A 26334-nucleotide genomic window follows, 5' to 3' on the forward strand; every position below is an offset into this window, starting at 1 on the left:
TACATGAACAAACTTGTTTGGAATTTAATAGAAATATTCTAAATGAAAGGAGGGGAAGTCAAAAGTAATGAGATTTATATTCTATTAACTACTCATCTCTCATCACTATAACTTTATTGCAACCAGCTGCCAACCCACTTCAATCCTGTACAAAGTAGACTAGCGAGTACAAAATTAATAAAGCCTTTGGCAATATTTATTTATCCATCAAGATTCCAAGGATTATTTATTGCAAGTCAGACTCAACATCATGGACCTTCAATATTTATGTATGAGTAATGTTAGAGAGAAGAAAAATAAGATAGATTTTCGATATAAATTCTACCGTATTTGATTTGTAATGATTTGCAGTCCAAATGATGATGACCTACTGAACTGCGATATCTATCTAAAGTTTGTCTAGCTTTTTTGGTTCCATAACAGTACTCTTATATAATATATATAAGTTGTTAGGTAAATATTAGGAGATAATTGTTTTTAAAAATAAAAATAAACTGAAAATAGAACTTAAACATTTTTTTGGTTAGGTTTGTCTTCACTCTTCACATTCGTTTAAAGGAAACTATTTGAAGACACTCAGAGTGATCTAGAGTCTCTGTTAAGTCCATCAGAAATTAGTTCCAGTCTTAACGCCCTCGAACTTACCTAGTGGGTGGGAGCACCAGCAGTGAAGAGCGAAGCCGGCCCTAGTAAAAAGGGAGGGAACACTCCGGTTGTCTTTTTGCATTTTGTCATGGAATCTAGTTTGTCATCTACCTCAGCCAACCATGAAGGTAAAACCAAACTACTTTTTTTCTTTTTTTTTTTTTTTTTTTTTTTTTTTTTGACTTTTACCGTTACATATAGTGATATAGACCACCAGAGTTTCCCAGTATTATATAAACTCATGCACGTGTCATGCATGTGATTTGGACATTTTTAAACCAAGAAAATGCTTGGGAGTTGTGTTAATGTATACTTAGATTATTAGGGCAAAGTTTATGCTTAGATTAGGTTAGGGGGACTTTAGCTTTACAGGGATAAATAACATCTTTTCCAAGCATTTCGAAAAGGAATGTATATGGTTTAGTAGAAAAGGTTAAGTTAATACCTAAGCCGGTCCCGTGGGCATTTACATTTGCCATTTACCCATTTGCACCATAATAGTATACAGGGATTCAATCAAAACACACATAAACTGACACGAAGAGTCGAAAACTAAAATTAGAACAATGTATGTTTGGACACAAAAAGAGTTGGGATGATTGACATCTTGATTTTACTCTCACAACACATTACTCCTTTGACTGACAGTTAGTTGTGCCTGACCTAGAATTTAAGAGTGCTATTCCAAGATAACATTTTCCCTTGCAACAAAAAAAAGAAAAAAAGATTCCTAGCTGTGAGTCTTCTTGTGTTTACTGTTGTCTTATTTGTTGTACCTTTTTTTTTCCTTCTGCCAACTAGTTCTGACAATTCTTTTCTCAAGTTGCATCAACCAATTGTTGATGGGGTTAGCTAGAAACAAGAGAGAGAGAGAGAGAGAAAGAGAAGTTCAAGATCCAAAGAGAAGATTTATATATAAACTAAAAATCAAGATGCATTTTGGGTTGCTCAAAAATCAAGTGCCAAAATGCTTTCAAAAGGACCCAAATTCCAGTAGTCTCACAAAGGGAACTTTTATGGGCACACTAGTTAGGTGTGTGGAAACCAGGCCTATAAAGTACCCATAACCCATCCAAAATAGAGCCCAAGCCAACCATACCAAGCCCAAACTTTTTTCTTTCCAGCAGGCCATATCATGGCTTTAGAAGGAATTTTGTATGGTACCACCAAAGTTGCTAAAACTAACCCCCACGTAAAGAGCATCTCCAACTCTAAGAGCATCTTCAATGGGACACTGTTTAGAAAACTTTTAAAGTCCCAGTTGTTAAGTGTGAATGAAGATTCTCTTTCCTAAGTGTCAATATAGACACTCTAAATTTTTTTTGTCTCTAACGGAGATCTCTAAAACACCTCTACTTAATATACATGTCACTCTTAAATTCAATATGGAAGAAGTAGTTAAAAAACAAGAGTTTCTATTGGTTTAAATTTTTAGACTACGAGTAGGTGACACTTAAAATACTCAGGAAGATTTTTGAGTGCCTTTCTTGAGATTCTCTACAATAAATGCATCCACCTCATAATAGTGTCTAACTAAGTGTCCATTGGAGAAGGTGTTTCACAGAAATTTCAAAAAATCATGTGTGGTACTAGTGTTAGAGTTCGAGTGTTCCATTAGAGATACTCTAATGGGACACTAAAACTTAGAGTGTTACTTATGATCTTTAGGGATTTTTGTTAAAAAACCTTCTCCAACAACACTTTCTATTTGACTTCCATGATGATGTGGAAGAATTTGTTATACAGACTCTGAAGTGAGACACTCTAAAGTGTCTTCTTGTGACTATCTAAGTGTCACTTTAAATCAATAAAAATTCTTGTTTTTTAACTATTTTTTTTATTGAATTCAAAAGTGACATGTGCATTTTTTTTTTTTGTTGAAGGGTGACATTGCATTTAGTAGAGGTGCTTTAGAGACCTCCATTGGAAACAATTTTTTTTTCGAGAGTCTCTATTAACTCTATATTATCACTTAGGAAAGAGAATCTTCATTAACACTCGACAATTAGGACGTTCAGAGTTTTTCTTAGAGTGCCCCATTGAAGATGCTCTAAACTTACATAAAGACTTTGAAGGCAATGAAGCTTTTGTACATTACTTTTGAAACAATAAGGTTTGAATCTTATTCACTCCAGTGTAGAGACGTACATGTTAGTATGTTACCACTCAACCACAATGAGTATATCTTTTCTCAAACAGTAAGATTCGAACCTTGATCTCTTGCTGGAGAGATGTATTTGTTACCACTCAACTAAATGATGAAATTCACAACACACATACATTTTAATGCTATCAAACACTAAGTGCACATTAAGCCAACCATACCAAGCCCAAACATTTTAATGTCTATCACACTATGACATTTCAACAAAAAAAATTCCTTTACAACTAATATCAGATTAAAGCAGTAAAGAAACAAGTAAATCGTAGTCCAGTAATATAAAAAGAGAGATGCTAGAATCACAAAAGATTTTGACAAAAAAAAGTTCCCAGCTGATGTGGCGGTTGTGATTTTCATCTCTCAACGGCCTAGATTTGGTCAAAGTTTGAAACCACACCCGCCACATCAGCTGGGAACCTTTTTTTGTCAAAATCTTTTGTAACTTTATCATTTCCCATATAAAAATAGCGGAGAATTTCCTCAATTTCGAACTTCAAAATTTCTATTCGTAAGGAAAGAAATTTACCTAGAGCTTTGTTGATTACTACGTGATGATTTTGTTAAAAAGATCAAAATCACAGTATTTATCTCACTAAAAAATAAGTCTAAACAAACTATTGATCTTAAACCTGAGAGTCATTTGCAAACTTGACTAAGAAAACTCGGTACGATTATGATATTTTTTGAGAAATTGATTAGAGATTCTGAAAGATTTTGATATGTTTTTTGACAATGTACTTTTCACCTTTCAATTCATCAGTCTTTCACCCTATTTAATGAATCGCTCAAAATTAATTATTCAATTATTTTCAACATCATATAAATTAATCAAATATTAGGCGATTTCTTCCTCGGAGACTGTATTAACTTTATTTAATATTTGAAAGTTTCTGTGAGATCTCACTTTGAATGCAACAATTTTAGAAAATAAAAATTAGAACATGGTCAAACAAGTTTTGTTGAATATTATTAGCTTAATGGTGGAAACTTCGAATATTGTAGTTGACACGTCTCTTTTTTTCCCTCAATTTATTAGTAGTTTATTATCTTCTGTAACTAGCTATTTTTGTAGTTTCAAACACTGTTAATTTTCTGTAATTTCACAGTGTTTCAAAAATTAAATAAGAAATAACTATTTCATAATGTTAAATTAAGCAGTATTTTAGTAATTAATTAAGAAAAAACTATTTCACATCCTTTGGATGGATGTTTTGGTGAAAGTCTTGGCAGTTGCAAAGTCAAACTTCTTAACTCCCAAGAAAACTCAATCACATAAATTATTGCAAAATCAATCTTGAAGATGTAAACAGTATGTTAATTCAAAATTGGATTCCAATATAAAAAAATATAAAAAAAAAATAAAAAAAAGAAGAAGAAGAAGAAAAAAAGTCTGAGTAAGTTGTTCAATTCTTTGATTCCTTGCATGAATTACTCACAAATTGAGGAAGAATATTAAAAAAAAAAGTTTTAAAGGTTTTGCACAGTTTGCTAACATGATAAGGTTTTTGTAAAATTTAAATATTGTGATAGATTTGCACATAACTCGTTGCAAGAAACCAAAATTAAAAATATATTAGCATATCTTGTTAATTCAGACTGACAAAAAATAGAGGCTTTCCAATTTCCTAATGTATTATTTTATTATAATCTAAACCAAACAAGGCCTATATAAAGAAACATGAATTGTAAAGACCTACTCATATTATTTTTGTTACAACTCTCATATTTAGTAGTTAATTAAATAAAATATTGTCTTTGTTTTCTCTAGGATTCACATTGTGTATAAGAAATGTTTACTTTAACATAAGCTCACAAAAACATATCTTGACGTTTCTTTTTGTTAATCTAAACTATATATGAAGTCAAACTTCAAATCATTCAAACTTGGGAATTAGAAAGTTCATGTTTATAAACCATTCAAGATGACATTTTTGAGATGGAGGAAATTGATGCGAAAGTCCAATTTTAAGTATTTTTAAGTTAAAAAGACAAGTTATATTTTGTTTCTTTAAGAACCTAATATCTGTATTTAATTTGGTTAACTCGATATCTTTTTACAACCCTTTTGCAAGCAGTTGTAAATTGTTGCAAATTACGAAGATACATAAAGAGCTAAAGACTAGAAAAAAATTGAATGATCTCTTTTAACCAAAACAAAAATTTATAGAGAATTTTGATTAAATTTACCGATTTAATATTTACTTCAATCCTTGTTAAAAATATTAGAATTTTTTCCCATAACTGCTTCAATTATTAGTGTTAAACATGTTAGGACCCAAACTCTCTCTCTCTCTTCGTAGACCAAAACAAAGGGAACCGATCACATCAGCTTTCACCCTCTAGTCAGCCACAAAAACATCTCTCTCTGATCGATAAGAGCCCACCACATCTTGGGTTCGGGCGGCCCTAAATTTAAGGCAAAATACCATTTGAGAATTTTCTTTCCCAAATTGGACAAGAAGACGGAAAAACCCTTCCACCCTGGTAAAAATTACAGTTGACCAAAACTTAGTTTTATACTTGGCGCGGAATTCTTGTTATTAATGGCAATTTTAGAGAGAGAAATTTAGAGAGAGGGAGAGAAACTCAGAGAGAAGTTCATAGCAATTTTGATCCAAATTACGAACCCAAGACACTGGAAAGTCTCATTTTCGACTCAACTTATAGGTAGATTTCTCTTCTTATAAGTTGATTTCTTAAAAAAGAAGCCATTAATGGCGACTTCATCAGATGGACCTGCAACTTTCTTCACTCAAGCAAATGCTTTACTTTTAAAGAACCTTACCTTTCAGGTATTCCATTCACTTCTTCCTCTGTAATTTCAACTTTTCAGATTAGGTTTTCATTAGGTTTTCGATTTTATTGCATTTTTAAGTTAAACCTTTGGACAGTTAGGCTAATCCTTATGATTTATTAGAAGCTGGTAATAGAATATGTTGATGAAATCACTGGGTATTTGATTTTGTTCTTAGGGTGTACGATTTAGTCTCATAAAAGTTATGAACATGGAAATATGAGTGGATTAGGGAAATCAGGGATGGGAATCCATATAGCCCAAGGGGATCGAAATGGTTGCCTGCTAATGAGAAGGTTGAACAACTTAGGGTTTGATTTTGACAATCGATATGGGACTAATTCTAAGAGTTTACTTTTTGTGTTATTATGGATGGATTAATATTGGGTCGTTTAAAGTTTCATTCTAACTGTTTTGCAGAAACGTAATACCAAGACGAATCTTAGGCTTGTTTCATTCCCTTTTGTCATCTGTTTGTTGCTTGTTCTCATCCAAACTATGGTGAATACACAACTAAATAAGGATGAATTTAAATGTGGGTGCAAGTGTATTGATAGAAAGGGAGATGGAAAATGTGAGACAGTATGTGGGATTGAGTATTCTAGTTTGGATCAAGTTGGATCTTGCCCAATTCCTAGCCCTCCCAAGTGGCCGGTTTTATTGCAAGTTCCTCGTTCTGAATATCGAGCTGTAAAAACTGATCTGTTTACCGACTTGCCTGATGAATCGTGTAAAAGAACAGGTTCCTGTCCAGCAACCATACTTCTCACTGGGCTTAACCGAACTCTTGGACAAAGTAATTATGCCATCTCTCTCTTAGACATCGCATTTATATACCCACGCCCCATGATTGAATGTGGATTTGCAGCTTTGTATCTGTTTGATTCTTGATATATGACTTCTAATATCAGGCCTGGCGAGGAACTTCTTCACTGGTAGTTTCCCATTGAATTCCTCCGACATTTTGAGTAATTTTGCTGATTATTTGCCGGTGCGTATTTTTCTTCTATTCCTCTACTCACGTTCTTTTTGTTATAGAATGACAATATTTTAGCTCAAAGAAAAGCGAAAGCAAGAAGATGTTAGTTCTCGATGTCTTAATGCTGGTTTGTCCATTCTTGAGATATTTCTGGTTTTAATATCGATTCTGGATATTGTAAAATTTCAGGGAACTGACTCATTCACTGGAAGAACCAATCTTATTGAACCAGCTTTTCTTTCTGATCGTCCTTTGTATTTACTCCAACCTCAGTGCCCAGAGAAGTCTACAGTTACTTTTGATTTCACAATAGCAGGCACTAAAATTCCACAAGGTAAACTATCATGAATATGTCCTTAGCTCCACCTTGTTCTCAAATTATCTTTTCTATCCTTTCCTAGTATTTTAAGGTATGACTGGAAGAGGATAGTAGAAATATGTGGTTTATGTTCAGCAAATAGGGTTTCGGTGCCTTCACATGTTTATTGGATTTGCATAAGGGTGTCGCAGTCTAAAACCTTGACAGATTGAAAGGTCCAACTTCTCAATGTATAACATTTTATAGGATAGGTTGAATAAATATGTAAATTGCTTATTAAAGGCTTGACAGCTTGGGTGTATTACTCACTAAAGATTCAGTTCCGTTTAAATAATTAATCCTATGCACTGGTCAGCCTATGCTTATGTTTCATCGCTTATTGGGCATGGTATATATGTGGTTGTGTATTTAATCATTACTATTTCGATTTTGAACTAGAGCTAAGATGTGTGCGAGGTTCGAACCTATGGAGGAATAGTTCTTCATTAGTAAATGATGAGCTGTTCAAGGGCTACAGGGATGGAAATCCGGAAAGGAAGATTAATGAGATTATTGCAGGTTGGTTACTCCGAGCATATCTCTTCTGTTGCTGCATGATTTTGGATATTGTTTGGTAGATAAATCAGAGGCGAAAACCAAATTGCTTTTGCAGCTTATGATTTCTTAAATTCGGACGAGAGTCAATTCAATGTAAATATCTGGTACAACTCAACCTATCAGAACGGCAGTGCTGGTCTGGTGCGAGTTCCACGCTCTGTGAATCTGGTATACGTCTCTACCTTCAGTCTCCCCTTTTTACTTTGGCTAATTTACAATATTCAAATACGCTCTAGTATATCGTCATTATGTCAATAACCGTCGTTACTTTCTGAGACAGAAACTGTTCTTGGAGTCTTGGACTGCCTGTGATCTTTGTCAAGTTCTGAAAGTGTGTAGACAGAAATTAACACAAACATTTACAGTAATGAAATCACGAAACTAACAATAGTATGAATGAAATTTTCATAGAGAATAGTCCACCTGTTTTGTGTCGAACGGAAATGTCAGCATTTAAAATTTTAGTCTTTGATAAATGTAAAGATGTCAAAAAGGTAAGATGAGATTTTTGTCCTCTTTGGAATCAAGCAAAACTATTTTAGTAACTGATGGCTTTTCTATGATGAGTAGAGAATAATGTTTCCTGCATTATGGAGGACAAGTCACTGTGCATATCAAAGTGGCTACACAGGGTTTTGAATCCACATGAATTATTTAGTTGTCTTTACTGCAATCTGGACATTCTTTGCAATCTTTGATATTATTTGCTTAACTATTTTGATTACGAAGTTCTGTACAACTTGATCAAAATTTCCTGTTTGAATTATTTTGTTGTTATTTGGAGATGGACAGCTTCTTCCATTTGGTTATATAAACTAAATAAAGCTTGTGATTTGCATATAGGCTTCCAATGCTTATCTCCAATCCTTTAAAGGTGCTGGGGTGAAGATGCTTCTGGATTTTGTCAAAGAAATGCCCAAACAAGGATCAAAACTTAGACTGGATTTCGCTTCTCTTCTTGGTGCTCTCTTCTTCTCTTGGGTCGTTTTGCAACTTTTCCCTGTAAGTATGAGGAATTCTGGCTTTCTACACTGTGAATTTCTGTTGTTCGGGCTAGAATATTCATTGTGAAGTAGCCTATCAATGCTCTCAAACTTTTAAAAACTTTGTAATCTTGGATACTGTCTTTAAGATTATTTTCTGATACGATTTTTGACTTATTACTCATCCTTAATATAACTAACATATTTAGAAAATATGTCTGGACTACTAGCTTCTAGCGATACACCAAAGTCATGAACTATAAAAAAATTTTATTCAAACATTGTTTTATTTCTAACTTCATGTAATTACATATTTTAATGTGGAAATTAGTTGTGGTTTATACGTTTCCGGTTGTCATGCTACATGCCTATATGGACAATTTGAATTTGACTAAGATCCTACCTCATGATGTAGGTTATATTGACATCTCTTGTTTACGAGAAGCAGCAAAATCTAAGGATCATGATGAAGATGCATGGGCTTGGTGATGGTCCTTATTGGTTAATTTCTTATATGTACTTTCTATTGGTATCTGTGGTCTACATGATATGTTTTGTGCTATTCGGTTCACTCATAGGTAAAGAAACTATCACTTATTAATGGAGGAACCACATTGCTTTTACTCAGGTGATTCTAATTTCCTTTCTTCTTTTTAGGATTGAAATTCTTCACGCTGAATGACTACAGTATACAATTCGTGTTCTATTTCCTCTTTATAAACTTGCAAATTTCAGTCGCTTTCCTTGTGGCAACACTATTTTCAAGCGTTAAGACTGCTGCAGGTTCCCCCCTCCTCCCAACTAAATTTGTCTGAATTTTGGAACTGTTGATTAATTTACATGATTATTCTCACATTTTCCGAACTTGATTTTGATCACTGCAGTAGTCGGACACTTATCAGTATTTGGAGCAGGGCTCTTAGGTGGCTACCTTTTCCAGCCTTTCGTTCAAGATACATCCTTCCCAAGTGAGTTGATGTAATCATGCAGCAAGAGAGAGAAGGGAAACAAATACAATAAGTAGAAAAAAGATAAGAAAAGTCATAATACCTGTTTAAGTCATGTCCTAATGATGTGTTTTCGGAAACTGCTATAGTGTAAATTACTCAGATCCTTCTAAGCAATATGACTTTGCCCTCACATAATAGTTAAGGCCATGTGACAGATCTTTACGTTGTGGATCTCCTTGGTGGAACCTGCCCGATGGCGTTTGTTCCTTGTATAAATGAACAGTCTACACCAAAGACTTACATAAGATTATTCAAATACTATCGTGGTTTTATTGACCCAAAACTTGTCATATCTATATCTTGTTTCACTTCTAATCACTTTCGAACTGTGGTCATATTATTGCAGAAGGATGGATTGTTGTTATGGAGCTTTTTCCTGGCTTTTCTCTATACCGTGGGCTTTATGAGTTCTCAGATTATGCATTCACAGGAAATCTTATTGGAAATGATGGCATGCGTTGGAAAAATTTGAATGACAGCGAAAATGGGATGAGAACCATCTTAATTATCATGTTTGTAGAATGGATTTTAGTGCTTTTTGTTGCATATTATTCGGATCAAGTTATATCCTCAGGTAGTGGTGTCAAAAAACATCCCCTATTTTTCTTCAAGAACTGGAAGAAACGATCATCATCATTTCGAAGACCCAGTTTGCAGAGACAGGGTTCAAAGGTTTTTGTTCAGATAGAGAAACCTGATGTTTCGCAAGAGGTAACTTTTGTCTTCATTCACCAAAGTACCTTGTTCCTCTTTTTCATGTTTAATTCTTTGTATATGTACGAAGTCGTGAGATGTTAATCAAGAATTATAAGACATGCCTACAATATATTGGATAGCTTGGAGTTTCCTGTACTGAAAGTGACCCGACTAAATTACTCTCACCAACCTTTGCCACAATAAACATTAATCATTGACTTTGTCTCTTCATGTTCCTTCTATAGTTCTATGTAATTTTCTTCTTCATCATATGCAGAGGGAGAAGGTTGAGCAGTTATTACTAGAACCCAGTTCTAGTCACGCCATTGTTTGTGATAACCTCAAAAAGGTGTATCCCAGTAGGGATGGAAACCCCGAGAAATTTGCTGTAAGGGGGTTGTCTCTTGCTTTGCCTCGAGGGGAATGTTTTGGTATGCTTGGTCCTAATGGTGCCGGTAAAACGTCTTTTATCAGTATGGTGAGTTGATCAAACGCTTCATTTTTTTTCAATAAAATGAGCTTTAAATTCTTGAACATTCTGCTTCTTCAGTTTTGTACTTTAAAGTATTCGTTTCTGGAATCATTTTGCTTCCTCCCACAAACTAGAAAATATATAATATTGATTGCTACACAACTTTTGTCTCTAACTCCAGATGATTGGGCTCACACCACCAACCTCTGGCAGCGCATTTGTTGAGGGATTGAACATACAAACTGATATGGAAAGAATATATACTAGCATGGGTGTGTGTCCTCAGCATGAGTAAGCAGCAAATGTTCTTCTTTTCATCTCTGTCGCGGAAAAGCCTTCATAAATTGCTTAAGTGTGAAAGTAAATATCCTATCAACTTCTTTTTGTTTCTGTGATGAACGACAGCCTACTCTGGGAAACACTAACAGGTAGAGAGCACCTACTATTTTATGGCAGACTGAAGAATCTCAAAGGAGCTGCCTTAAAGCAAGTAAGTTTTTACTTAAGCCAAGAAACAGGAAATTTGGACGAAGATCGTAATTTCTGTTGGTCTTGGTAAAAAAGACCGATATATTTTAAGCTTGGGCTCCAATTGCAAACCCGTGCGACCTATGCGGAAAGACATCTGATACAGGTTTCAGAAGAATCTTTCGCACTAGAAGTTTGAGTATGCTTTCTCTTTTGTTATTGCAGGCAGTGGAAGACTCTCTGAAGAGTGTAAACCTATTTCATGGTGGTGTTGGTGATAAACAAGCTGGGAAATATAGTGGTGGAATGAAGAGGCGACTGAGTGTTGCCATTTCTTTGATTGGTGATCCTAAAGTATGACTAAGTTTCTAGTTTATCCAACTTATATAAGGCTACTTAACTAGCGCAGTTGATTATTTTGAGCCTATATTTCATCTTATAACATGTCTCATATCTTCATATGAAAGGTTGTGTATATGGATGAGCCTAGCACAGGACTGGATCCAGCTTCGAGAAATAACTTGTGGAATGTCGTGAAACGTGCCAAGCAAAACCGAGCTATCATTCTCACGAGTAATATAACTTGTCCATTTGTGTTACTAATGATATATTCCACCATCTTCTCGATGAATTTTACATGATCTTATTTTAAAATGTGTTTTTGTTTATTCAAAAAAAATCTAAGGGTTCCAGTTCTGCACTTGATCTTCAGTACTAGAAGTTGAAAGTATAATGTTAGAATGATGATGTTCGTAAAAGCTAGTAATATATTTCATGATTTTTCAGCTCATTCAATGGAGGAGGCAGAGGTATTATGTGATCGATTGGGCATCTTCGTAGATGGAAGCTTGCAGTGCATAGGAAATCCAAAAGAGGTGAACTTTCTCTATTATCTTACAGCAAAGGAGGTTAATCATTTAACGAAAAGTATAGGCCCGAGTATTGATCCAAGAGCTCTTTTGTCAAGTTAAGACGTGCACCAAGAAAATGAAAAGAAAAAATGAATTGATTGATTACTACACGCATATTTTTTGAGCCTAAGTCAAGCATAGGATTCTGGCAGAATAGACACTTCACAACCTTTCGTATAAGCTATGAGGACAATTTGATTATGTTACTGGACCTCAGCAATTAGATATGACCAAAGTTAACTGTCATACACTCATAGTTAAACACATTATCTACACTTTGCCTTCACCCATGAACTTGATATACATATCGACATAATTCGACTCATCATGTTTAATGATACTGTAGTTATCAAAAGTTTTAGGCCATATTTACTTCCACCTAAAATGGGTTTCATGTGGTTCTTGATTTCGGGTTATTCCACTTCGCGACTTCAAATCATCATTCATAGCTTTAACTCTAATATCGACAATCATATTCTGAATTACAGCTAAAAGGTAGATATGGAGGATCGTACGTATTCACAATGACAACATCTTCAAATCAAGAAGAACAAGTGGAAAACTTAGTTCGAAAACTCTCTCCAAATGCAAACAAGATCTATCATATATCAGGAACTCAGAAATTTGAACTACCAAAACAAGAAGTAAGAATATCCGATGTTTTTCAAGCAGTGGAAAATGCAAAGAACAAGTTTACGATATATGCATGGGGTTTGGCTGATACGACGTTAGAAGATGTCTTCATTAAGGTAGCTCGAAGTGCCCAAGCATTTCAAACTCTCTCCTAATTGCCCTTATCAATTGTTGTACTAGTAAAAAAGTTTTTTCTTTTTTATCTTGATTATAGATTATTATACACAAAGTTCATACTTGTTGCATTTTATGTGTTTTTGTTGTACAATTCTGATGATTTACAAAATATAAGAATTCTCTTGATATACAATTTCAGTGAAATGTTTCACTTTTCTTTTAACATTGATTTTTCGCTTTTTATTATGAAAAGAAATCTCTTGATATACGATTTCAGTACAAAATATAAGAATTCTCTTGATATACGATTTCAGTACAAAATATAAGAATTCTCTTGATATACGATTTCAGTACAATTCTAGTTGTTCGTCAACAAAAATAAGGGGTTGCTTCTGTTTTGAATGTTATAACTTCTAATCTTCATCTTCACCACCGGCACCGAGGAAGTATCCAGGATTTTCGACCTAGTGGGTGCCAGATTATATATCCATTTTTTTTTTTGCAAAATAGAAATTAACAAAAATATTTGTATTTATCAATTTGTTAATACATCAAAGATTACATGCGCAATTGACCTCTATGAGATTTCCTGTTCTGAAATGTTCGAATAATTGATTTATTATCAATTTCACTAAAAACTTCTTTTACCATGAAGATTACTAAACTATCATTCAACCACAGATCACTCGTCTTGTTTCTTATCCTTGTCTTTTCTACCTTCATAGCTGAAAAACTCCCTCAACAAAGGCTGTTGCAATCGGCAAAGTTGTATATGCAACGTAGTTATTTTGATATTTCAAAAAAAAAAAAAAACATAGTTATTTTGATAAATTTAGTGAAATAGATATAGCATATAGTATGTGAATATATGATTTTTTTTGCTACGACCAAAGCCATAAATAACGAGCATATTTTCAATTACAGACTACCTTTTAGCCGAAAATTTGTAGTTAAATCCATTTGCGCGACACTATTAGTTACGGGTTATCTGTCATAACTAAAACTCATTTGCTACGGTTTTTTGTGTATTTGCTACAAATGTGGGCCGTAACAAAAGCCCTTCAATTTTGTAATGATCACAACTAAAATATTTTGGGAGGAACCGGGAGGTGCAGCCGCACCCCCTTCGACCTGCCTTTGATTAGCACTACTTCTTATCACCATTACCATTTATCTCTCTTTCTTCCTATATCTCTTCATGGGAACAAAGAGAGAAAGAAGATGTGCGTGGTTTCATGGTGGTGGTGAAGACGAAGATGAGAAGGTAAAACACAAATATGTTATTTTTTTACATTAGGAGGTAAAACTCAAAATTTTCATGCTCAGGATGCTCCAAAACACCCACCAAAGTTAAGGTGCCTTACTAGCTTGCCCTCGTCTGATCACCACTTGTTGTTGTAGTGGTTGGACATTCATTTCAAAAACCGAAAATCACAAGTTTGATTTTCATTAGAGGTAGAATTTATAATTTATTGAAGGGAGACTTTATAAGCAGCGTCTAAATTTGTTAAAAGCAATCTTGCTAAAGGCAATCCCTAAAATGGTTAAATGCAATGTGTGTATAGGAGGCCATGTCTCAATCAGTGTTTGATCTAACGACACAATTGATGCCATTAGGTTGTCTCCAGCATTCTTCGACCGACGACCTTAATAAATAAATAAATAAATAAATCTTTCTTCTTTATTTTCTTCTCTTTTCTCTTTTTCCCGCGACCTTATTTTTCTCCTTTTTTGCTCCTCTTCCTCCTCCTTCTCCTTATTCTCCTCTTATCTTTTCTCGCTCTAAATTCTCTGGCAAACCCTTTCGTGGGAGAGTTTAGAGAGAGAATAGAGGGAGTAAAGATAGAATAAAGATAAGAGGAGAACAAATAGAAGAGGAGAAGAATAAGGATGAAGAAGGAAATAAAATTAAGGTTGCTATCCGGAGTTGTCGGTCGACTCCAGTCGTCGACTTTTTGCTGGAAGATGTGAAAAGGAAGATGTGAAAAGGAAGAGGTGAAAAGGAAGAGGTGGGTGACACACACCTTCAAATTTAGGTGTTGTCTCCAACCATACTTGGTCAAACTTGTGTTTGACCAAGTTTTGGATAATAACACATTGCCTTTAATATGTGTGGACATTGCCCTATAAAAAATTCACTATTAAATTGCACTATTAAGTGTATAAATAATGTCATGTAAGATTGCTTGTATGACCAGGATTACCTCTAGGGCACTGTATATGCCCATTAAGGTGTATGAATTTCTATAGGAACAGTTCTACGATAGTTCGGAACATATTTCATCCTTGTGATGTATCAGAGACATATAATGTATGATTGTCTATTGTACTCGTATAACTAATCCAGTTATCGCCCTCATTTTGGTCAAGTGACCAAAGTCAACTTATATAATTTATTAATTATTGGGTCAGAAATTCTATTTGGTTTGAAAATGGGAGCGGACTTTAGTCCGGAAACTGATGTGACCATCTCCCATTAGTCAGGCTATGTGAGAGAGAAAAACCCTGACCAGTAGAAGCCCGCACATGACCTTTCGAGCCAAAATCGGCTCCCATTTTCGGGCCAAAATCGGCTCCCATTTTCGGACCAAATAGCATTCATAGTTTCATACGGGCATTGATGTGCAAAAAAAAAACCGTGTTTATGCCACATAAGCAACAACTCATAACCGTTTTCATTTTATAGCATTCTTCATGGACGTTACTATTTTTCGCCTCAGACTCGGTTTACACAATCGGTGAGACAGAATGAGAGCGAAAACTGTTAAACCTACCTTTACCGCGAAACCCTAATTTGTCTGTTTTCATGTTTCAAAACAGAACCCAATTTTGTTGGTAATTTAATCTGTTTTTGTGTTAGCTAAGCTTCAGAAAATGGCTAAATCAGAGATTGGATCAGCCAGTTTCATGACGCAAGCTAATGCTTTGCTTTTGAAGAACATTACTTATGAGGTCTTATATCTCATTTCTCCCACAATTTCTTTTCTAATTATTCACTTTTGAGATCAATTTTCGTTTCATTTCGTTTTCGCCTTATCATTATTAGGTAAAGGTATTGGAATGGAAAGCGATAGAATACGTAATTTAGGGAAAACATAAAAAAAAAACCCTAATCATCGAATGCGAAGATTAGTTACAAGAGTTTATACAGTTTTTGGTGATTGATTAAATGTATTTTTTTTTTCTGTTTGTTTGTTTGTCTACAGAAACGTAATTTGAAAAGAAATGTTGCTCTTATCCTATATCCTTGTTTCCTTTGTTTGCTGATTCTCGGCATCCAATATTTAACGAAAAAAGTAGACAGTTTCACAGAAAAGCAATGTATGTTTGGGGGATGCCCGGAACCTAGCCCTCCGGAATTGCCTGTTTTTTTGCAGATACCACCACCTCCGTATCGTGCCGCGAGAGCTGATTCTACTCCATACATTGACTTGCCTCATGAATCTTGCAAAAAGACAGGGTCATGCCCAGTTACTATTCTTGTAACTGCACTTAACCAAACTCTTGGAAAAAGTAAACCCATTTCTCTCTATCTCTTTTCTTGATGACATTTTACGATATTTGGGATGAATACTAACGTTTAATAACATCTTATTAGGCTTGGTGAGGAATCCCTTTACCAATAATTTCAACTTGAACTCTTCCGACCACTTGTATATTTTATCAAATCTTATGCTGGTATGGGTTTTTCTCTCACTTTCTATTTCCATAGTAGGAATACGATAGTATGGGTTTGATGCTTATTTTGCTTTCCAGATTACTATGTCTAATATTCTTGAGTATTTTGGAGAATTTCAGGGGACTGATATCAACCCTGAAAATTCATACAAGGCAGAACCATCTCTCGAATCTGAGAGTCCATTGTACTTAATCCAACGTCGTTGCAGTAAGAAAAATAAGTTTTCTGTTGCAATCGAGACGGGACCTGATGCAGCGCGAAAAGGTAGACCTACATTGAGTCTTTGGCTTATGTTATCGTGTTCATCCCCTTCTGTTTCCACTTTACTCTAATATTGGCGTTTCTTGAGTGGGTATTGGGTGCATTTCCTTTTTCAAGTACCATAGGGTTAACAAACTTGCTACTATTCCATTGTCTTCTCCTCACTGATTAGAGATCTCCATCTGGAATCCGAACTATCTGCCACTCTGCCTAATTGAATGGTTACAGGCTTACAACTTCTTCACATTCTTTTGGATGATCCAAATAATTACTGAAATTCTTTTGACATTTTTGCGTCTAGATTTTAGTATACAAGATTTTCTTGAATTATGTATGTGTGGGAACCGTGCTGGGATATGGCCACCCCTGGGTACTGATGAGTTAGGCTCGGACGGGTTTCTTGCAAATCTCTCATGCTCCAAACCTGCCTATACCCTAAAGTTTCGGCCTTGGCGAGTGTTGGGTTTTTATATTTAAAAATTAACTAAAAAAAATATTTGTCAAGTGAGGTCATTAAAATTTATTTACCCATTGTCTTAATTAGTTATCATATTATTCTTGATTAAACTCTTTTAATTCGTTAATTATCTTCCATAATTCTTTATTAATCACTTTGAGAACATTATAAACTTCAATTAAGAACAACAAATTAAGTTGAAATGCTACACAACAAAATTGGACGGTAAAGTAAGTTATACTTGGATTCTTTCTTTTATATGAGGTGTGTGTGTGTATATATATATATATATATATATATATATATATATATATATATATATATATATATATATATCATCACCACAATCTTCCTATCAATTTAGTTTCAATTTAGAACATAAATTTGTTGCATATATGTATTCAAATATATAGAGAGACATTATGAAATAAAGATAGACAATAAAGAGAGATATAGAGGTGGGTAGATTATAATACTCGTGCCCGCTCACTAAAATCTAGGGGGTCGGACAGATATTACCTCACGGGGTTCGGGCGCCCACATGCCTTATCGGGCTCGAGTGAACATGTCGGATATTGGGCTTTTCTCCCACTCGGTTTTCTATTAGCAAAGTGAAAACGGATAGACCAACTTTTAACTAATTATACAAACCTTTTTTTTTGGGGAAATCGAATATGATCTACTTTAGTTATTACAAGGCATTGAAACATCATCAAGATGTGATAAGCACAATTCCTTAAGTTAACCCAATAATTAAAGGGGCCTAAAGCCCAACAACATAGAGCCTAAAGCCCGACAAACTTATTATTTTTTATACTTTTAACCCATCGCCTATTGTCACTAAGAAACTGAAAGAAACCTCAGAAACGGAAGAAAGGGAGGAAGAAACAGATGTAGAAATAGAAAAAATTTCCGAAACGAAGGGGACTAAACAGGAACAAGAAGGATCCACCGAAGAAGACCCATCCCCTTCCCTTTGTTCGGAAGAAAAGGAGGATCCGGACAAAATAGATGAAACGGAAGAGATCCAAGTGAATGGAAAGGAAAAAACAAAGGATAAAAGTAACCATGGATTCTACCTCCTATGGGAATCGAACCTGGGACCTCCAGGATTTTGGAGTTCATGTCAACGCTATCAACCACTTGGGCAACCAAGTATTGACCTAATTATGCAAAACTAATTATACAAATGGTTTACAATTGTCTGTTTAAAGAACAAATAAGATTTTTATCGATTGAATAAGTTAGAAAATTTAGCAGCTATATGCCCCTGTAAAATTTAGGAATAGCTTGAAGCAACTTCTTTGGTGGCTTTGTGATAGGGGGTGGCTTTGTGATAGGGTGGTGGCCATGTAGTTGTTTACTTGTCTTTTTGGGACATCTCATGTTTGTTGATATTTTTTTTAGAGAAATCGACTATGATCTACGTCAGTCATTGCAAGGCATTGATACATTATCAAGATGTGATAACTGATAAGCACGATAACCGCCTAAGTTAAACCAATAATTAAAGGGGCGTAAAGCCCAACAACATAGAGACTAAAGCCCGGTAAACTTATTATATTTTATACCTTTAATAACCTAAATTCAATAACCATGGATTCCACCTCCTATGAGAATCGAACCTAGGACCTCCAGGGTTTTGGAGTTTATGTCAACACTCTTAACCACTTGGGCAACCAAGTCTTGACATGTTTGCTGATATTTGATATCTGAATTTGGAACTAGAGGTAATGTGTGTAAAAGGTTTATTTCTATGGCGCAATACTTCGTCGTCGATAAATGATGAGCTGTTTAGAGGTTATTGGAGAGGAAATCAAGCAAAAAAGATAAATGATATCCTTGCAGGTTGGTTTACTTTAGACACTGTCTTCATCTGCATGCTTGAATATTGTTTTAGCAGCTCAATCAGATGCAAAAATTAACTTACGTTGCAGCTTATGACTTATCAAACACAAATGAGAAGAACTTCAATGTGAATATCTGGTATAACTCAACCTATTCCTACAGGGGTGACGGTTCTAGTAATTTGTTGCGGGTTGTACGCTCCGTGAATATGGTAATATATCTTAAACTTCTTAAGTTACATTTCTATGTTTGAAGCTTAAACCTTTGTTCATGCTCAAATAAATGGCTTGCTTTTATTCCACTTGTTCTGATAGCTATATGGGGTTCTCTTTTCTTTTCCATAACTGTGCGGCAGTTTTGCTTGCCTGTCATAAGAAAAAAAATTGTGTGCGTATCTAAGATCAGTGACATTATTAACTAAAGAAGCTAAGCCAAAACAATGCTAACATTATGCATAAACATGTAAAATGTGGTAATTTCTTACCGTAATTCCTTCTTTTATTTTTGCATATAAAATTTATGAAAAAAATATATATCAAATCTTATATATATAGCAATTCCTACTAGTCCTCGACTATTCCTTCCTAGTCGGTGCTCGCCTAACCACTCCTTGATTACATTGTTGCGAAGTTGAATCATAGCATCCTCGTCAATTAAAATGAGTTACCGTTCCCAAATTGTTTACTTAGTTTGTTGATTTTCTTCCTCTTTTTCTTTTTTTCTTCTGGTTTATGCATCTTATTTTGGTTTGTTGCTCTAAAACGGAGTTTTCTTTTATAGGCTTCGAATGCTTACCTCAAGTTCTTGAGAGGTGCTGGTGTGAAGATACTACTAGATTTTGTCAAAACTATGCCAGTACCTTCTTCTCCGCATAGTATCGATATAGTTGGTCATCTTGGTGTTATGTTCTTTATGTGGGTAGTTTTGCAACTTTTCCCTGTAAGTATGAGACTTTTACATTATCTATGTCAACGGTTGAGAATTGCTTATAATTTGTAGAACTGGTATGTGTATATGTTTCTCAGTATCAGTGTTATACAATGCGACTAATTCAAACTAGATTTCTACTATTTATGCTGACGCTTTTGGAACATTTAGGAATAATCTTTTTTTAACATGTGTCACTATAGGCTATTTTTACCGTGAGTACGATTGTTTTTACTAATCAAAATCCTCCTAATTTATTTTTGTCTAACATCCGACCTCGTGATGTAGGTTATATTGACATCTGTTGTTTATGAGAAGCAACAAAACCTCAGAATCATGATGAAAATGCACGGGCTGAGGGATGGTCCTTACTGGCTGATTTCTTATATATATTTTCTCTTCCTATCGTCGATGTACATGTTATCTTTCGTGGTATTTGGCTCTCTAGTAGGTAAGACTACGGAATAGGATATATTAGTGGATGTGCAGTGCTTTCAGTGAGTGGTTTTTATATAATTCCCTTTGTCCTTGTAGGTTTGCACTTCTTTACGTCGAATAAATATACAGTTCAGTTTCTGTTCTATTTCATGTACTCGAACTTGCAAATTTCGTTCGCTTTACTTGTGGCAACTTTTTGTTCAAATGTTAAGACTGCGACAGGTTCTTCCACCCCCACTTTTTCATGTTTAATCCAGTTCGCTTACAAGTTTATTTGACATTTTCTCACACGGAATTTTTTTTATCACAGTTATAGGGAATATATATGTATTTGGGTCGGGGTTGATAGGGACCTATCTTTTCGAGCCTATCATCGAAGATCCCTCTGTTCCAAGTGAGTTGATATTCTTCCACGAAAAAGAAAAACAGAAATGTAGCGAATAAATATTCTTGTTCACTGGTTCTGTACCACTGGAAACATTGCGGTCCTTCAAGATTTGAGTTATCTTTTTCACACTCAGTTTTCATTCTCTGCTGGCCTGTTAACAAAATCTTGACTTTTGCAAAGAAACGCCACCTGATTACTCCGAGTTAGGAACTAAATTTGTGTTTTTGCAGGAGTCCGGATTTCCCTTTTGGAGTTGTTACCTACCTTTTCTCTTTACCTTGGGCTTTATGAGTTCAAAGAGTATGCAGGTAGATCAACAGCGGGAAATTCCGATGGAATGAGTTTGCAAGATCTGAAAGATGGGACAACTTGGATGAGAGAACTGTTAATTATCATGTTTGTGGAATGGTTGTTATTGCTTCTTGTTGCATATTATTTCGATCAAGTAATGTCCTCCGGTAGTGGTGTCAAAAAGCACCCTCTGTTTTTCCTCAAGATGAACCAACAAAAGAATCACTCATCATATTCTCAGATGCAGGAGTCAAAAGTTTCTGATGAAGTAGAGAAGCATGATGTTTCCAAAGAGGTAAATGTATCCATTACAATACAAACGGGGTTCATTCTTCATATCTATTAGATGTAGATAGTTTCTTCGACAAATTAGGTGCCGAAAAATAGTCGCTTTCAAGTATCTATACCAGAAATTACCTATTCCATTAGAATGATGTTTATAAATATTATCTTATCGTTTTCTCTTAAATTGCTATGGTCGTTTTCTTCAACCATATCCGTTGTCACCCGAGGAAACTGTTATAACAACTGTGTTCCTCCGTTATAATGCTACCATTCCCTTTACCATTTCTTTCGTACAGTTGTTTAACATTAATATGGACAATTAGTCTGCACTACCTTATCAATCGTCAATCTTTTAATGTGGCCTGTCAACTTCTATTTGCCTTAAACCTGGCTGCTTTTCCATATAAATTCCCTTGAGGTTTGAACAGTCGCTTCAGATTTTTCCCGGAGCACTCAGTGAGTCATCCTGATGTTAGAAACCGTCCTAGTGGCCCCTATGGTTGACTGGCCAATATTGGGACTATGGGTATCTACTCTTAGGGATGACATATATATTTCTCAACAGTTGTACCTAATCGCTCCTTTTTGGTGCTTCAAGCAAATTTAGTCCAGCAATCAAAAGAGTTATATTGTTTCATGCAATCTTGTATGACTTCATGTCTCTTTTCTTTTCGTATAAAATCATATTAGTTTCTCAATTTTATGCAGAGGAAAAAGGTTGAACAATTATTGCATGAACATAGCACAAGTCACACCATCATCTGTGATGATCTCAAAAAGATTTATCCGCCAAAGGATGGAAACCCTGAAAAAATTGCAGTTAGGGGGCTGTCTCTTGCTTTGCCTCGAGGAGAATGTTTCGGAATGCTCGGAACTAATGGTGCTGGTAAAACATCTTCTCTCAGTATGGTAAGTAAAAAATGCACAGTTTGACCGTTTCAATTGTAGATGTTGCATTACACCAATATCATACACCCAAATTTGATTAGCACTGGGAAATTTTGTTCACTGGGTATAGGTTACGTCATTGGATTAGTGTAGTTCTTGTTTCCTTTTTTTTTCAGTCTGGTGTTAGTTTATTTTTCTTAATCTAGACCAGCTAAATCGATTCTAGCGCATTCTTCTTCTGTCTGGGTTCTGGACCATTCTTCTTTGTTATGACGAAGAACAAGCAAACCAAGCAATGCAAGGATGAAAGTAAAAAAATCACATATAACACAAGAGATTTACGTGGTTCGGTTGGTGAGACCTACTCCATGGCTAACAATGGTGCGATGATTTTTACTATGTATGAAAAACAAGACTACAAATTTTAGAATTTGTAGCTAACTGAAACCTTAGCACTCCGTGTCTACGACTCTCTCAGAACTGAAAAATAAGATTCACCCCTTATATTGATATACCGCCCTTTATAAGACTAGGCAAATGAAGGGTTTCACTGCTTGCTTTTCGGGTTAGGCATCGACCCATATTCAAGGCACTTTCAGCATTCTTCCTATAAAGTAGAAAATATAAGTAATGGTGAGATAAAAGTTCTCAAGGAGTTCCTGTTTTGCTTACAGATGATTGGCCTCACAATGCCAACCTCTGGCACAGCATATGTTGAGGGCTTGGACATTAGGACAGACATGGACAAAATATATACCATTATGGGTGTATGCCCGCAGCATGAGTAAGCGAATAACAATCTTTCTATCTCTGATGAAGCATATGAATCATGGGTTGCAAATAGTATTAAACTATCATCCTTTCTTCTGACAAGTATTTGTTTCCTAAACAATTACAGCCTGCTTTGGGAATCACTAACGGGTAGGGAGCATCTCCTATTTTATGGCAGACTGAAGAACCTTCAAGGTGATGTCTTAACTCAAGTAAGTTGCATTACTTTTATGAGCATCTATATAACATGGACACCCGTTTGAATATCGACGACCTACATCAGTTCGAGGTGTCAGATACTGCAACTTAAAATTCCCGAAACGTGGACACAGTATCTTATTGTCTTAGTTATCAGTTACTTTATTTTTACAGTACAACTTTTTCTTTTGCAATAACCGTTGTTAAGACTACACGCATACATTAACCTAGAGTGGAATTTATGGACCTAACCTGATTTTGCGCAACTTCACTTATGATGGATGTAAGAACTCTCAGGTTATATACCCTTTGAAGTGATCAGAGTGTCAAATAAGTCTGCCGACGGATATGAATGTTTATGGAAAAAGTTATCAAGGAGTATCGATATTACGTATTCATGGAACCGATTCTATCCTTATCTGGTTCGAATTGTGATAATTTTTCTTTGCTTCTGTTGTGTAAAAAATTACTTGAAAAATAAAAGCTGATAGTGTTTGAGACTTCGGGCTAAACTTTTAGATTCCTCAAACTTAAGTAAAATAACTGATATCAAACGTCACATATCAATATGCTTTTATTGTTGTTGCAGGCGGTTGAAGAATCTCTAAAGAGAGTAAACCTATTTCATGGTGGTGTTGCTGATAAACTGGCTGGTCAATACAGTGGTGGGATGAAGAGGCGACTAAGTGTTGCCATTTCTCTAATCGGTGATCCTAAAGTACTCAATCTCTTACGCGAAGTTTCTCCCCATTTTTTTCTCTTAAACACATCTTATGACCATCTCTTCTGTTCTCGTCAAAGATTGTCTATTTGGACGAGCCGAGTACAGGATTGGATCCAGCATCAAGAAAGCTTTTGTGGGATATTGTGAAAACTGCAAAGAAGAACCGTGCCATTATCCTTACAAGTAATATACCTTCTTCCGTTCGTTTTACAAGCATAATATTTCCTGCATTTCTAAGTTTATCTATATTCTGCATTTGATCTCGATTCTGTGTTGTCTCTAAGGCTCTTGTTCTTAGTCTTACTAAAGGAAAATAATCATTTCAGCTCATTCAATGGAAGAGGCAGAAGTGCTATGTGACCGACTGGGTATCTTCGTAAATGGAGCTTTTGAGTGCATAGGAAATTCAAAAGAGGTAACTTATTATATAAATATATATAGTTCATGAGTTCCATTTTATAGTGAAGACCTTCACTTAGGCGCCTCGTACAGTTTATGCCCAAGTGATCACTCTATTGTAGAGGGAGTGAAGGACAGTTTTTCTGTTGATAACCTAGATTTTTGTCACCACTTTTGTCGAGGACCTGATAATGTCCTGAATCCCACACGCTCCGAGCAACTAAGAGGAGAATAAACTCCCTTGTTGTAGCAACAAGTCGAACCGGGGACATCATTTTCTTGGTACATTATTACTTTGTGAGGGTTACAATTTGGCACATACTAGGTGGTGTCTGTTATTTATTGTCGCAATCTGAGTCGGCCATAGTGTGTAAGAATCTGACAGTCTTCGTGTTATTTAAGACAATGAGCTCTAAATTTAGATTTCAAGTAAGCCATTTAGACGAGTTAGATGCTCGAGTTGGATAAAACATTTAGTAATTTAACTCGAGTCAATTCAGATCTTGAGTCAACTTTCAAATTTGAATTAAAAAAAAAACACCACAAGGAACAAATTCAAGAATAATCTTTTCTTCTTGTTGATATTTTCTTCTTTTTTTCTAGCTAAAAGCGAGATATGGAGGATACTATGTGTTTACAATTACGACATCTTCAAATAAAGAAGTTGAAGTTGAAGTCGAGAAGTTAGTATATCAGGTATCTCCAAACGCAAATAAGACATATCACCTATCTGGAACACAAAAGTTCGAACTGCCCAAAGACGAGGTTAGAATTGCAGATGTTTTCCAAGCAGTAGAAGATGCAAAACGGAAGTTCACCATAAATGCTTGGGGTCTAACTGATACTACATTGGAAGATGTCTTCATTAAGGTAGCTCAATCTGCTCTAGGAGAATCACATTTCGATAAAAAACAATCGTTATCCAGATCCTCTTCGTCAGCCCGTTCTGAATCGTGTCAGTCGGATCAACCCATCCATGTCCCAACTTATGATTAATGTTAGAGGTATTTCTACTTCATTTGAAAGTATAAGTAGATAGTCTTTGTCATCCTAATTCAGTCTGAGAAAATGAAAAGACAGTCGAATATATGCGAAACATCTGCTCCAACTCATCCGTAAAACGGTGTCATGAACTAACCGCTGTAATAAATATGAAATACTGAATACTAAACTTGTTATAGTGATATATCCATATTCTTATCAAATTTTTAATTTAGTTATAGAGTTGGAAAACTATTACCAAGAATGTGTGGTTTGACTGCTGGAAGATGGTGAGTTCTACTACCAGGAACTGGTCTCGAGAAGACCACATTATCTTGGCAAGGATATGGGAAAAGTGAGCCTGAAATCTACCTAGCATGTTTCCATTAGAGGGCCAGTGATGGTGTACCATTCTACCGATTTCAAAACTTGGTTGTGGGTAGATTGGTTATGGAAATTCCTTCAACGTCTTTAGTTTTGAGTCGACGAGAAAAACCCAAAATAGGGGAGGAGCAAAATTTCGTTTTCACCGGTAAGATTCTTTTCCGGAGAGATGCTCTGGTAACTGCAGTTTTTTCGTAATGAAAATGCACATGAGGCGTTATACTTTGGAGTCCACAAGGATATACGTAAACTTAGAGGTCATTTCTCGAAGAACGATGGATCCAATAATACTAACATACGTGCCAAGTTTATAGATAAGAGTTGTTTGTAACGCCCCAAGCCTTAGCAGTTATCGATATTGTCACCGCTTTGACCACCTCACATAGGTATGTGGTGTTGTTCTTGGCGAAGGCACCACGAGCCCACCCAAAAGGCCTCGGTACTTACTAAGCTTGAGCGTACACCTATAGCCCAGTCTCTGGACACTCTTGCGAGCAATGTGAGACTATTACATTCTTACACCGACAAATGTATGCATTTGGGATTTGGGTGTCTGCTCATGGCAGTAATTGAGGAGAAAGTATACCATCTTCGAAGTTGATTGCTATGATATAAACACCGTCGTCGAAG

At 35.4% G+C, this 26334-nt stretch overlaps 2 protein-coding genes across 2 annotated transcripts; both read left to right on the forward strand.

Moving 5' to 3' along the window:
* The first annotated feature begins 5198 nt into the window (after positions 1–5198).
* Positions 5199–13008, forward strand: LOC147542997 (ABC transporter A family member 7-like). Its single transcript, XM_086673758.1, has 18 exons — positions 5199–5598; positions 6021–6396; positions 6512–6591; positions 6769–6913; positions 7337–7456; positions 7551–7663; positions 8339–8497; positions 8894–9056; positions 9136–9261; positions 9363–9446; positions 9835–10199; positions 10462–10662; positions 10838–10947; positions 11062–11146; positions 11350–11478; positions 11592–11697; positions 11911–11999; positions 12524–13008. Exons 1-18 carry the CDS (start codon positions 5521–5523, stop codon positions 12821–12823), a joined length of 2829 nt encoding a protein of 942 aa, XP_086529884.1. The 5' UTR covers positions 5199–5520; the 3' UTR covers positions 12824–13008.
* A 2459-nt stretch (positions 13009–15467) lies between these two features.
* On the forward strand, positions 15468–25544 carry LOC147542998 (ABC transporter A family member 12-like). Its single transcript, XM_086632710.1, has 18 exons — positions 15468–15737; positions 15992–16298; positions 16384–16463; positions 16584–16728; positions 18911–19030; positions 19120–19241; positions 19811–19969; positions 20246–20408; positions 20492–20617; positions 20706–20789; positions 21014–21369; positions 22068–22268; positions 22922–23031; positions 23146–23230; positions 23806–23934; positions 24018–24123; positions 24267–24355; positions 24943–25544. Exons 1-18 carry the CDS (start codon positions 15660–15662, stop codon positions 25333–25335), a joined length of 2853 nt encoding a protein of 950 aa, XP_086488836.1. The 5' UTR covers positions 15468–15659; the 3' UTR covers positions 25336–25544.
* Positions 25545–26334: the final 790 nt, after the last annotated feature.

Source organism: Eschscholzia californica, unplaced genomic scaffold, assembly GCF_041429995.1.
Source record: "Eschscholzia californica isolate CP2 unplaced genomic scaffold, dmEscCali1.0.p SCAF_4, whole genome shotgun sequence".
In the NCBI taxonomy this organism is placed as follows: Eukaryota; Viridiplantae; Streptophyta; class Magnoliopsida; order Ranunculales; family Papaveraceae; genus Eschscholzia; species Eschscholzia californica.

Bases quoted from the DNA above. Each gene is read 5' to 3' on its own strand.
- LOC147542998 (XM_086632710.1), top strand. From the start codon at position 15,660: ATGGCTAAATCAGAGATTGGATCAGCCAGTTTCATGACGCAAGCTAAT. The intron at 15,738-15,991 runs GTCTTATATCTC...GTTTGTCTACAG, and splicing joins TGAAGAACATTACTTATGAG to AAACGTAATTTGAAAAGAAA. The intron at 19,970-20,245 runs GTAAGTATGAGA...CTCGTGATGTAG, and splicing joins TAGTTTTGCAACTTTTCCCT to GTTATATTGACATCTGTTGT.
- LOC147542997 (XM_086673758.1), top strand. From the start codon at position 5,521: ATGGCGACTTCATCAGATGGACCTGCAACTTTCTTCACTCAAGCAAAT. The intron at 5,599-6,020 runs GTATTCCATTCA...ACTGTTTTGCAG, and splicing joins TAAAGAACCTTACCTTTCAG to AAACGTAATACCAAGACGAA. The intron at 8,498-8,893 runs GTAAGTATGAGG...CTCATGATGTAG, and splicing joins TCGTTTTGCAACTTTTCCCT to GTTATATTGACATCTCTTGT.